The following is a 14412-nucleotide window of genomic DNA, read 5'->3' as shown; positions in this document are numbered from 1 at the left end:
GTAAATAAAAAAAAATAAAATGCTCATTCATGTAATGGGCTGATATGTGCTTTTCAGAATCAGTAGCACTGTATGTGCTGATATGGAAAAATCATCAAGAAATATTTTTAAGTGAAAGAAGCAAGATTTAGAAGAGTGATTATCTCTTGTATTTAAAAATCCATGTTGGTGATGTGTATGTGTGTAACACCTGCACATGTATATTTGTATAAAAAAGGGAAATTGTTTGGGGCACCCGGGTGGCTCAGTCAGTTAAGCGTCCGACTCTTGGTTTCTGGCTCAGATCATAATCTCAGGGTCATGATTTCAGGGTTGTGGGATTGAGCCCCACGTTGAGCCCTGCTGAGCCCTGTAGGTTGGGTTGCATGCTCAGCACAGAGTCTGCTCCAGATTCTTTCCCCTCCTTCCCCCTCCTCCCCCTGCTTCTCTGCCTGCTCACACTCTTCAACAGAAAACTTCCCATTTTCTCGCTCTCTCTCTAAAATAAATAAATCTTTAAAAAAAGGGAAATGGCTTACGTACAAGTTTTTGTTTCTCATGGAAACTTTCACAAAAGCATGCAAGAAACCATTGCCTAGTTATTTCTCGGGAGTAGAACTTGAGGTTTGCAGCTGGAAGGAATATCACCTTTCATTGTATGTTCCTTTGTCTTTTTTCAGTTTGTAACCATGTCCCTGTATGATGACCATACATTTTAGAAAGATCAACTTTCCTTAGCAGGCATTCCTTAGCTTCTTCCCTAGTGTGGTGATCATATCATCGTCTCTTTTCCATTTTCTAAATTTTGTTCTGTTCACAGGCACAGAAATATACCAATAGAATGATTTGATAGTTATCTAGTTGTGTTTGAGGGATGAGACAAGTGTAGGGTCCTCCTACAGCACCTCCATCTTATGAGATATACCAATAAATTGCCATTTAGGCAAGGGTCTAAAATGAGTTGTCAGATCTTTAAGGTGATAAAATATTATTCAAAAACTGAAACTATGTGTTATATTGTTGGATATGATTATTTGCATGTTGTGATTATAATGAATATTTTCCCACAAGGCCATTGTAAATTTCAAATTCTTTTATTCTCTCCTTCATTCTCATTAATAAATTGGGAAACAGAAACATGCCTTAGTAAAATAAAAAAAAAAAAGGAATAGAAAAGTTTAATTAAAAACATCTAAATCTTGGCAATACACCTAACATGTTCATTCTGTATTTTTCTTTATTAGACTTAACTTGAAATTATATGGGATATAAATCCTTAAAACTTGCAAGTTACATGTGATTTACAAGAGTACCTATGAAATATTTGTTATCATTTATTTTTGCTCTTACTGTACACCATTTGGTTTTATTCCTGACTCACCTGGTGTTTGCTTAACTTGCTAAATTGTCATCATATCTTAAAACTTCTAGTTGTATATCATTTTTTAGAATACAATTGAAAGTATCATGCTGAGTTTCTGTTTTTGAAGAGAGGAGTAAGAATTGTTCCGTTATAGTGGGCATCATAATGCTAACCATTATCTCAAATTAGACAAGACTTCCAATAGGCAAACGAGGTAGGCACATGTACGCTTGAGGAGTTTTGCTGAGATTGATAGGGTTTCCATCCAATCGAATGTCCTCTAGCGCCTTACGAATATAAGTCAGATTTTTAACATTGCAGAAAGTATCTTCATGCATCTCCAAAATGTTGTTATTCTAAAAGAGATGAACAATAAATGATAAGGCAAAATATAACATATGCTTATTATTGATTAATAACACAGTCCATTTTGCTTCATCCCCATTTTAATTCTTTTGTTCCTTCTCTTATCCAAAGATGCATGTTATGGGATCATTATGCCTTGGGCACTTTCTAGGCTGTGGGGATTAAATCACTGAAGCACAAAGTAGATACAGGCTTGCCCTAAAGCAGCTCGGACTTCAGTAGTAGAAATGTAAAATATGGAGGTGAGAAAACAAATGTAAAGAAAAAGCTATTTCTAAAACTGATGGGTACTGCAAAGGAAGAGCGGTAACTGTGGAAAGTTATCTTAAAGAGAGAGCAGTGGAGCTGAGAATGGAATAACAACACACGGGCATGGAAAGAGCCAAGGTAGGAACATTGCAGGGAGAGAGAAGACCACGTTCAGTCTGAGTAATTACCTTGGAATGTTCAAAAATGGGAAAAGAGTCAACATGGCTGAAGTAGAGTGAGGGAGAAAGTGAGCAACTATCAGGAAGATAAGCAGGGCCCAGAAATACATATTTAAAAACAACTTTATTGAGTATATTTCACATAGCATAAAATTCCTTCGTTTTAAGTATATGGTTCAGTGGTTTTTAAGATAGTCACAGAGTTGTACAACCATCACCATAGTTTAATTTAATTTTTTAATTTTTTTAATTAATATTTTTCACCATAATTTAATTTTAGAACATGTTAAACCCTGTAGATATTAGCAATTACTCCCCCCTACCTCCATTTTCCCCTATCTTTAGCCCATGGTGACTTCTAATTTACTTCTGTTTTTATGGATTTTCCTATATTAGATATTTTATGTAAATGGAATCATAGATCATCTTCTGTGGCTGGGTTCTTTTACTTAGAATTGCATTTTCAAGGTTTATATATTTTGTACCATGTATCAGTACTTCTTTGTGTTTTATTGTCTGATAATATTCCATTGTGTGGATATACCACATTTTTATCCTTTCATCAGTTAATAGAAATTTGGATTTTTTTTCTACTTTTGACTCTTATGAATAATGCTTCTATGAACATTTGCAAACAAGTTTTGTGTTGACATATGTTTTCAGATCTCCTGGGTATATACCTGCGAGTTGAACTGTGGGTTTATAGTAACTCTATGTTTAATATTTCAAGGAAGTGTCAAACTTTTCCAAAGTAGCTGCACCGTTTTCGATTCCTACCAGCAATATATGTGTTCCAATTTTCTCTGCATCCTAACCAACACTTGTAATTATCTGTCTATTTTATTTTAGCCAGCCAAGTGGATGTGAAGTGGTATCTCATTGTGGTTTAATTCATGGCTAGTGTATTGAATACAATTGATATTTTATATTGATTTTATAACCTGCCACATTGCTGAACTCATTTATTCGTTCAAATAATTTAGTGGATTACCGTGACTTTCTATATAAAAGATCTGTAGATCAATTTGGGGAGTATTTCCATCTCATTATTAAAACTTCCAAACCATGAATATGGACTATCTTTCCTTTATTTAGATCTGTTTCTCCCCAGATAAAATTATATATGTTTAAGGAGTACAGAATAATGTTATGATATATGTTTACATTGTGAAATGATTACCACAATCAAGCTAATTAACATTTCCATCACCTCCCACGGTTACCTTTTTTGTGTTTCTGGTAAGAACACTTAAGATCTACTCTCAACAAATTTCAAGTACACAATAGGATATTCTTAACTATGGTCTCCATGCTGTATTACATTTTATCTCCAGAACTTATTCATTCTGAATAACTAAAACTTTATATTCTTTGACTAACATGTTCCCATATCCCCCAGTCCCCAAGTCCTGGCATCATTCTACTCTCTGCTTCTTTGAGTTTGACTTTTTAGATTCCACATATAAGTGAGATCTTACAACATGTGTCCATCTGTGTCTGGCTTATTTCACTTAGCATAATATTCTCACCCATGTTGTTGCAAATAGCAGAATTTTCTCTTTTTTTAAAATTTTTTTTCTTTTTTAAAGAATGAATAATATCCCATTGTATACATGAGATGCCACTTCACTGAATAGCTATTATCGAAAAGACCAAAGATAACAAGGTTGACAAGGTTGTGGAAAAAAAGGGAACCCTTGCGTACTATTGGTGGGAATGTAAGGGGTACAGTCATTATAGGAAATGGTAAGGTAAATTCACCCTTGATAGACACATAGATTGCTTCCATATCTTGGCAATTGTGAATAATGCTGCAGTGAACATGACAGTGCAGATGTCTCTTTGAGATACCGATTTCATTTCCCTTGGATATATACTCAGAAGTGGGATTGCTCGATCATATGGTGGTTCTGTTGAACGTTTTGAAGAACCTCCATACCATTTCCTATAATGACTGTACCCCTTACATTCCCACCAATAGCACGCAAGGGTTCCCTTTTTTTCCACAACCTTGTCAACCTTGTTATCTTTGATCTTTTTGATAATAGCCATTCAGTGAGGTGACATCTCATTGTGGTTTTGATTTGCATTTCCCTTATGATGAATGATGTTGAGCATCCTTTCATATACCTGTTGGCTATTTGTATGCTTTCTTTTAAGAAGTGTCTACTTAGGTCCTTTGCCAATATTTTAATTGATGTTTTTATTGAGTTATTTGAGTTCTGTACATATTTCTGATATTAACCCCTTATCAAATGTATGGTTTGTAGATATCTTCTCCCATTTATAGGTTATCTCTTCTCTCTGTTGACTGTTTCTTTTGCTGCGCAGAAAGCTTTCAAAAATGTTGTAGCATTCAGTCTACAAATCTTGTACTTTTTTGATTAAAATTATTCTTAGGTGATTTATTATTTTGTGATTAGTATAAATAGAATTGTTTTCTTAATTTCATTTTCAGATTGTTCATTTCTAGTCTATACATATACAATTAATATTTGTATATCAATTTTGTTACCTATGGCATTGCTTAAATGATTTATTAGATTTCTTCTTTGACTCATTGCTTATTAGGGCAAGTGTTGTTTAATATCCTCATATTTGTGAATTTTCCAAATTTTCTTTGTTGTTGATTTCTATTTTAGTTCCATTGTAATCAGAAAAGTACTTTGCATGATTTCAGTTCTTTTCAATTTTTTGTGGCTAGTTTTGTGACCTAGTATATGACCTATCCTGGAAAATGTTCATTGAACCCTTGAGAACCATGTATATTTTGCTGTTGTTGGGTGGAATGCTGTGTAGACGACTGTTAAGTCTAGCTAATTTTTAAGATGTTGTTAAGGTGTTCTTGAACTATTTCCTACTTGATCTTATGACTGGTTGTTCTGTTATTGAAAACGGAGTATTGAAGATCCAACTTATTGTTGAATTGTCTATTTTTCCTTTCAATTCTGATAGTTTATGCTTCACACATTTTTGAGACATATTGTTTATAATCATTATAATAATGTAATAATGATTAGTAACAATAATATGAGTGTATAATTATATATGGTTAGGTACATATATGTTTATAATCATTATATCTTTCTGATGGCTTGACCCTCTTCTCATTACAAAGGGTCCACGAGGAATAAAAGGTTTAGTGCCTAGGTGCTGTACTACTCCCTTTGATAGGTAATAGGTACCTGCTGTTAATAATAACTATGCCTTACATGTAAGTACTTATCATGTTCCAGTAACTACTATTCACTTCATAATCTAAAACTGTGGTGCGGGGAGGCTCAGATATTTTTTCCAATCTTTAGATAGTATTAGAAATAGAATTTCAGTCCAGAGAAACTGCTTTTGCTAGAGCCTTCATTCTTAATTACTATACTATATTTTGGCAAACATTTTGAAATGAATCAATATTGGGGATTTTTATATAAGTATTAAAAATATAAATTGAAGACAATGTAAATTTAAAACAGCTATATACTGGATATTGGTGAGGTAGTCATGAGAAGGGAGATTTTTAAAGGGTGCACTTAATGCCTTTTAAACCTTAGAATAAGGAATATGAAGCCAATTACTTTTTTTAAAATGTCGTATTGTATACACAAGCCCACTGTGTTTGAATACAATATCAGAGATGCAGTTACTTTGTGGGGTCAATATTATCACAGACAATAGTAATAAAATTTAATTCAGAATTAGAAAACACATTGGAAACACATTTTCTTAATCCAGAGTGATGGAAGTCTGTCATCTCTCAGCAGATAGGAATGCCCTAGGATTGAATTTAATTCAATACATAAAACCTAAAATTAAAAGCTAAAATTGACATTTTTTTCCTCTCTTGAAAGCTAGAAATTAATTAGATTTTTCTTTCTCCCATTTTTGTTTTCCATTTCCAAGTCTTACACATTTCTTCAGCAGATGAAGTTTTCAGTTTTTTTTTTTTTTCAAAAGTAATTTTGGGTGCCAGAAAGATGCATTATGATTTGACAAAGACTGAAAATCTTTAAAGACTGAGGTCAGTCAGTAAATCAGTATAGACAGGCATGAATGTACAAAAACCTTGCCCTCTGATCGAGTGAGTGAGAGGAGAAAAAGAAGAAAAATGGTGACAGTGTGTCAACAGGTCATTTATAAACAGTTTTAGTGTCCTAACTTCCTCCTCTTTGCTTTTGTTTTCCATGGAGCTGTTGGGCATACTTTACTGGTGGAAGCCTACCTGAAGGTGAAGGGCCTGTAGATTTTCTGGGAGTGGCAGAGGGATGTGGTCCAAATTGTTATCGGTGAGGTAGAGGTGATGGAGATCATACATATCCTGTAAACATTCCAAATGTAGAGACTTAGTGGAAATTAGCGGCACCACAATTGTATTTTCCATTCCCTGTTCATGCAACTATTTGTAAAATAACACACGCCTGTCAAGGTCTCGTTTTGCAAAGATGAAGCAGATTGGTTCTCCAGGTCACTAGACAAGTCAAATGAGTTTTGGAAAAATTAACTGTAAGCAAATATTTCTTGATGAAAATGTAAAGTGCTTCTCAATCTCTACAAAGAACCTTGCTTTGCCCACTCTTAATTTTTTCTGTATAAGCAAGGCAGTGTCTTCACATAGAAGACATTCTGCATAGGATTTGGAGGATTTGGGTAAGGCAGAGGAAGAATGGCCTTCGTGTTACAGGGATGGAGAAAAAGGAATTTCTCTCCAACAAAATCCTGTTCTCTCTAGTACAAGTACCAGGAAAAGGGCAGCCTAGCAAGACCAAAAAAAACATTTAGACAATAACAGGTCTACTCTAGCCAACCACCATAGAACAAACCGTGACTCACCACCACCCATGCCAACAAAAGCTGAATGGGGAGACTGAACTTTGACCCTTGGCAGGCTACAATGAGGTGTCCTAGCTCCGTCGCCTACCAGGGTTATAGGAGAGCTGGTGGAGAAATAGGACTTCTGCCATTGCTCAGTGCTAATTGGTCCACACAGCCCCCTGCACTCTCCCTGTGTCCCTTCAAACAGGATTTTAAATGTGTTTAACAGAGATTTAGAAAAGTAGCTTGAATACAGTTAAGAGTGGGTAAGAAAGCTGGTTGGTGAGTGTTCTCATACTCTATGCTGTTACTCTAAGCAAGACCGTCTAGCCCCAAAATTGCTTTCTTCACTTAGAAAACAGAATTTCTAAGATTAACCAAATCCATTCTTTTTACAAGGTAATTTAAAAGACTTCTACCTCAAGGCACCACCCACACCTTGCACAAGTTGTCATCCTTTAAGCCACATAGAATATTCGCCTTGAGTGGAGTTCTTGGAAAATGCAGTTTGTCTGGCTGACACCATTTCCAGGTGCTCCTTAGAGACTTGCACTCCAGGGAGCCCCTCACTCCTTATGCAAGCTCTGCTCTCTGTTCTTGATGTTTGACCAGCCTCAGAACTTACCAAAATGCAGTATTTCCCAAAAGCTTGATACATTAGTATTGTATAGTTTATTTTAGAAGGTAAAAATCTCATCAAATTGAATCTCCTTATGGAAATAAAAATGCTCGTCATTGACGGTAAATGGGGTGGAAGGATGAGAGTCTTCCATATCCAAACTTAAAACTCACTTTAAATGCTTCTTGTTTTATTCCTTTCCTTCCCAGCCTATTGTTGCTGATATCGATAAATGTCAAAGTATTTGGCAGTTCGGGGAGCTGCCTTATTTTATTGTCACGCAGGACAAGCTCCCGGAGGTGAGGTAGCTTTCTGAATGCATCCTCATCAATCTCAGATATTAGATTTGATGTCAGATCGATCCTTCTTAAATCATCTAGAAGGAGAAATGAAGGAAATAGTTAAATACTCTTGAATATGTTTTGCTCACATAAAAATATGAAGATAAATTTTCCCACGTAAAAGCAAATATAAATATGAAGTGAATTAGCAATAGGCAATTAATGAAATAATTATTTCTAACTACTCTATATAAAAATTTAATTGTTTCCACCTAATACTATACATATTTATGTATTTGTAAGAAAGCATAACTTTAACAAAGGTATTGACACATTATATTTAAAATAACTGGTCTTTTCCCTACATTCTTCATAAACTTTGTCTAGATTTTACTATTTAAAAGGTTTTCCTCAGTGATGACAGGTTGCTATATTTTCTAATAGTTATAGATACATTAGCATTAAAACACAAAGACATTAAAAAGAAATTTTCAGATGATTAAAACACTTTATAAAGACAAGTACCAAAATTCTTCTAAGTTGGCAACCATTATAAAGTCAGAATATAGGCTTGTATGCATTAATCATAAAGCAATTGTGCTTTAATGGAAGCCTATTTAAACAACCCAAATCCTCGTAAATATATGACCATGACTTTTACTCAATGTCATGACATGATGATGAGTTCTAGTCTACAAAATATGCATATTTATGATTCTATTTCTTGAAAATATAGTATTTGAAAATATCAACTATATAGTTTCATAATGAACTTTAACACTCAATCATTTTTCACATAATTAAAGTAAACCTTCAAATATTTAAATAAGAAAAAATAGTTGATTTATGAGCCATATTTTCATATTCAAGTTTCATTTTATAGTGCAACAATTTTAGGAAAGTCTGTAAAGAAGACAAAGATATTAGTGCTGTCATCCATACTTAGGCTTGCAAAGTCATTTTTGTTGATCTTTTTAATTCTGTTGAAGCGGGAATAGAAATAAGCAGTGTTCTTGGGTAGCGCAGGAATAGCATCGAGTTCATGGTCATCACAGTATACGGTGGTACTTATACACGTACACAGAAGGCAGGTTGGAAAGTCTAAAAGGTAGAGGCAAATAACTATATGTAAGTAACAAAAGCAACTTCTAAGAAATAATGTGATTAGATGTTTGTTAAATAAGTTTACGGTCTCATACAGGCATTCCTGGTATATTTCATATTTTCTCATATAGTTTTCTGTAAATCAAAATTAAAGTCAAATGTACCAATTAAAGCAGCCACAATAATTAGTAGATTCTTTGTACTGTCTTAAAATTTATTTTATTTTATTTTTTTATTTTTTTTATTTTTTTTTAAAGATTTTTATTTATTTATTTGAGAGAGAGAGAATGAGAGAGAGCACATGAGAGGGGGGAGGGTCAGAGGGAGAAGCAGACTCCCCGCCGAGCAGGGAGCCCGACGCGGGACTCGATCCAGGGACTCCAGGATCATGACCTGAGCCGAAGGCAGTCGCTTAACCGACTGAGCCACCCAGGCGCCCTTAAAATTTATTTTAAATTACCGAGTGGATACAGTGTGGTTGTTGCTTTTATACTTATTAGAAATTCTCTTTTCAAATGTAAATATTAAGACTGTGGTTTTTGTAAAACTACAGCATCACACATAATATTTTTATTAGGTCTTTGGTTCAATATTTAAACACACCACTGAAACAATCTGCTTCAAGAAAAAGATAGGGTAATAATCATTAATGTGAATTCACTCAATATGTAATTACTGAGTCCTTTCTAGGTAAATGGCACTGTGCTAGCTGGTGAAACAGCGAGGAGCACAAAGAGACACAATTCTATTTTATGATCTTCTATGTAAGATAAATGTGAATCGCACAAATAAAATGATGACTGTGCAAAATGTCATGATATGTATGAGCATAAAATAGGGGAATTTGACTCAGTCTGACAGTCATGGTTCTCTGAGAGGGTGATAACTGAGTTGAGATCTGCAGGAACAGAAGGGGTTGACCATGCGGGGGGAGTGAAGAGTACACATGCAGAGGAAGCGGCATGTGCCAAGGCCCTTCACTTTGGAGGGACTGAAAGATGGTCCACGCGACTATAGCACAGAGAGCACTGAAATGTATGAGACATACCATACAGAAGCCTTATCGGCTGTGTTATTGCAGGTTTTGTTCCTTATGCTAAGGATGGGCAGGGTATTGCATGATCGGATTTGCGTATAAAGAAATCATTCCGCTTGAAGGTGTGGTAGAAGACTGAGGGAGGGCAAGTAGACAGAGTGGAGATAAGTTGTTATCTAGATAAAAGATGATGGTTGCTTGGCTGGGGTCATGGTGACATGTCGAAGAAAAGGCAACAGATCCAAAAGGTATTTGTGAGGCTGGCTTATATCTCAACATACAGGTCTGTCTCTCTCTATCACATGCACGCGCACATATACGTACACCTCCTTCACGCTCTGTTTAGTGGTCCTGTAGGACAGTAAACTTCTAAGGAAGACAGAAAAGCAATGACCAGAAGGAAAGGAAGGAAGGAGAATGGGGAGATGTTAAGGAGGCCAGATGGAGAGAGAGAGAGTTTGACGGAAAAGGGAATAGAAAACATTCTAAGGCTGCTGAGATGTCAGGTAAGTTAAGGACTGAAAATATCTCTTGGATTAGTCCTTGTGGTGGTTATAGGCTACTTCAGTAAGAGCTGTGGAGTGATGGGGCTAGAAGCCAGATTAACAGCCAATTGAGGAGGGAGTTGGGGTACAGAGATAGTTACAGCAAATATAGACAATGCTATTGAGATGTTTGTGAAGGAGGAGAGAGAGATGGTGATAGGTATAAGCAGATATATATGCGGTGTGTAAATGGACTGAGGCAGGAGAAATTTGAAGAAAAAGATCCAAAGTAGGAGAAGTGGAATATCAAAAGGATCCTGAGAGGGCAGTAGGAAATGGGACCGGAAGCATAGCGGGAAGGATCACATCCTCCATGTAGAGGACAGTTTGTTGTAATGGGGGGAGGGGGATAAGGCACACGCATGTCAATGTAGGTAAAGATTACATCTGAAAACAGAAAGACTGAAAAGCTGCTGACCAGAAGATTGCGTTTTCTCTGTGGAGTAGGAGGCTCAGCTCTCTGATGAGCTTGAGGAGTCAAGGGAGGAAGAGAAGAAGGTTGGTAAGGTGTGAGATAAGCAGAGGATGTGAAAGAGCCGTGAAGGAAACTAGATGGAAGTGATGGAAGGACTTTCTTGCGGTTGCTCAGTGTTCAGTTCATCCCAGTTTTGCTGGGACTTTCCTGGGTTTAGCCTTGAAAATCCCCCATGGTGGGACCCCTCACTCCCAGGCAAACCAGGATACTTGGTTGCCTGAGTTGAAGGATCCATTTGTAGTCTGTGATCAAGAAACCGTAATGCACCTACTAAGGTCTTCTTGCTATCATTAAGTAGGAAAGTTATTTACAATAATAGCTTCAGAAATGAAAACTATATTATGACTGGAAATCTAGGAAAGACAGTTTAAGGGGAAGCTATAAAATACTTAACACTTGCCAATTTTTCAAATCATTATAAATTAATATTTGCCACTTATAAAATTTTTAAAAAGTAAGGCATTTGAGTCTTCTATATATTCATGGCTTTGCTAATTTAGCAATAATGCTTAGGGTAATTTATATATATATATTCACAAGAGTTATAATTTAATTCTCTTTTTTCCATTCATAACCCAAGTCTACTTTATATGGCTTCAGGATGTTGTTTTTAGAAATTTGTATTAATAGTAAAAAAAAATATGATAATTTGATAACTAATGCTCTAAATATTTCTTTCCAAGCTATTTAACTTTGATGAATATATAAGATTTAAATTTAGGGGCGTCTGGGTGGCTCAGTCAGTTAAGCATCTGCTTTTGGCTCAGGTTCCTGGGATTGAGCCCCACATCTGGCTCCCTGCTCAGTGGGGAGTCTGCTTCTCCCTCTCCCCCTGCTCATGCTCTCTCTCTCTCTTGCTTGCTCACTCTCTCTCTCTCAAGTGAATAAAGAAAATCTTTAAAAAAAAAGATTTAAATTTAAAAGTTTAGAATTTCTGGCGATGCTTTGCGGAAATGAAAATGTTAATTAAAGTTTTAACTTCATTACTCACCCTCAGACTACTTTGGAGATAGCTTTTTTTTCCTAAAGTCATAGATTTTTTATATGGTTTCAAAGCTGACATTCTTGAGCTATAATTTCGACTAAAGCTTTTGAAAAGATTGAGCATTATGTTTTTCTGTTGTGCCTTGGCTTGGCTAATAGACCTGAGTATGGGTAATGATGCCAGATTAGTCAACTTTTGACGGATCTGAAATTACTTAAAAGTTAATAATGTTCTAGATATATTTACTTTCCCTACTGGAAACTTTCTTCTGGGCACTTATATTTGTTTCTATTGTATGTGCATCTCCTTGGTTTTATTTGGAGAATGTTCTACTCCATAGAATGTTAACTATGTGGAAAGAATCTCTGATGTATCCATTAGAGACACTGGCTTAGGGTTTAGTGGTCTCTATTTGCATTTCAGCACTGCTATGTACCACCTCCACGATCTTGGATAACGTTTACACTATGTTGGGGTTTTAGTTTTCCTATTTGTAAAGTGGAAATAACAATACCTAGTACGTAGTATCATTTTGACTCTTCAAAGAGTTCATATACGTAAAACACTTTAGTGGTTGGCATATACACAGCGTTTTACAGAAGACAACTCTTTACATAACTTATTGGTGAACAGTTAAAAACTGGTAGATGCAGAGAGTAGATTGATGGTTAGCAGGGGCTGGGTGGGGAGTGATGGGGAGTTGCTGGTCAACAGCTGTAAAGTTTCAGTTATGCAAAACGATTAAGTTCTGGAGATCTGCTGTACAACATAATGCCTAGAGTTAACAAAATTGTATTGTACGCTGAAACATTTGTTGAGAGTAAAAAAATAAACTCTTTTATCAATAATAGAATCATGAGAATAACTAACATTTATTATGTTTACTATGGGTCAGGCACTAAATTCATTCATTTAATCCTTACAACAATTCTGTGAAGTAAGATCTATTATTTATTATCCCATATTTTAGACGAGGAAACTAACGCAAAAAATATTGAATGCCTTGCTCCAGATTGTGTATCCAGCAAGTCCCAAAGCTGGCATTTGAATGCCCTCCTTTTGTTCTCTCAGTATGTTCTGTACAGAGTTTTGTCATATTATCTGGAACATATTATTGCCTCTACATTTGTTTGCATGTCTGTTTCCCTGTACTAGATAAAAAAGTCCATGAGAACAGTAGTCATTTTAAGGATAAGTTTTGTATCTCCAGAGCTTAGAGTACAGAGACACTTCAACTCTGTACTCATAAACTTTTGCAATGGGAATTCTACTCATTTTTCTACACCCCCTCGCTATGCCATTCTCTGTGTGGGAAAGCTTTCTGGTGTGAGTCCATCTGAGTACCCCCAAGGATGACACTGAAAAATTTTAAGAAGAAATATAGACAGATCATAGAATCATATTTAGCATCAGGAACTCTTTCTCATTAACTAAAAGGCTCTGGTTTAGATCACCATCCGGCTGTACAAGATGGATTCCAGCATTATGGAATGCCTTCCACTCGGCTGCTCCCGATGACTGAATGAGAAGAAGTCTATCTTCCAATAAGTACACAGACAAGAATCAGAACATGCTCACTTTAAGCCCCTTGTGAAAAACTAACAGCTATGTGATCTCTGACAAGTTCCTACCATTTTTGAGCTAGTTTGCTCAGTAAGAAAGACCTAAGACCTTTACACGGAGGTTGTAGTAGTCGGATGAGAGAATGTGAGGTGGGCATTGTGACCCACAGATAGTCTGTGCCCAGTCAGTGTAAAATATTACCACTCTTCCCGTCATCAAAATCAGCCATCATTACCTTACCACCCTGAACTGCTGTGGCCGGCTCTGACAGACATAGATTCTCATCTTGCTAACAGCATAGTGGATTCTTTGTTCTAGAAATGCATTCCACCACAGAGGTTCGGAGTAATGATGCTAGATAAATATTTTTGTCCCAAATCTTTGGTTATTTGATCATTTCCATCATGCCAAAGCTGAATATTAAAACTGCTTTATATTTGGATACAAAATACATGTATATCTCCTGCTTCAAAGATCCTATGACAAAACTCTCTCTGTGGGTCATGTGGATTGCCTGTGGCATTGAGGTAGGACCAAGTGGACTTAATTCAAATCAGCCTTGATGGACCTGACCTTCGTTGGTGTGTGGGCCCAGAACCCCTGTGAATTCAGGCCCCTGTGGAGAAGAGCCATCGATCAGTCTGGGGGTGGACTCCTCCTCCTCCTCTTCTTCAGCTTCCTCTGGCGGTGGGGGTGGGGTAAGGAGCTCTCTGTTGCCAGAAGGCATCACTGTGGCTATTTCAATCTGAAAAAGAAACAGAATTTCATCAGGCAACCTTCTTAATCACCCATCCTATGAGGCAGGGACACAAATTTTAAAAGTATCAATTTTGGCCACAAGAGGTCGCTGGTGTTCTGAAGT

The 14412-nt window shown here is 36.2% G+C and overlaps 1 protein-coding gene across 1 annotated transcript in view; it reads right to left on the bottom strand.

Annotated features, from left to right (window-relative positions):
• Positions 1-1303: 1303 nt before the first annotated feature.
• The window catches only part of EPYC (epiphycan), a 35032-nt gene continuing 21923 nt past the window's right edge, over positions 1304-14412 (bottom strand). The window contains exons 2-6 of the mRNA XM_045867226.1: positions 14124-14295; positions 8785-8943; positions 7735-7937; positions 6353-6448; positions 1304-1698 (exon numbers count right to left, since the gene is read on the bottom strand). Of these exons, the coding sequence (XP_045723182.1) occupies positions 1528-1698; positions 6353-6448; positions 7735-7937; positions 8785-8943; positions 14124-14295 (801 nt within the window). The 3' untranslated portion in view covers positions 1304-1527. The remainder of the gene's footprint in view (positions 1699-6352; positions 6449-7734; positions 7938-8784; positions 8944-14123; positions 14296-14412) is intronic.

The sequence above is a fragment of the Mirounga angustirostris genome, unplaced genomic scaffold (assembly GCF_029215605.1).
Source record: "Mirounga angustirostris isolate CCGP_5_RB_7025 unplaced genomic scaffold, mMirAng1.0.hap1 SCAF_5, whole genome shotgun sequence".
Lineage (NCBI taxonomy): Eukaryota > Metazoa > Chordata > Mammalia > Carnivora > Phocidae > Mirounga > Mirounga angustirostris.
This window is presented reverse-complemented; position numbering and strand designations above follow the sequence as displayed.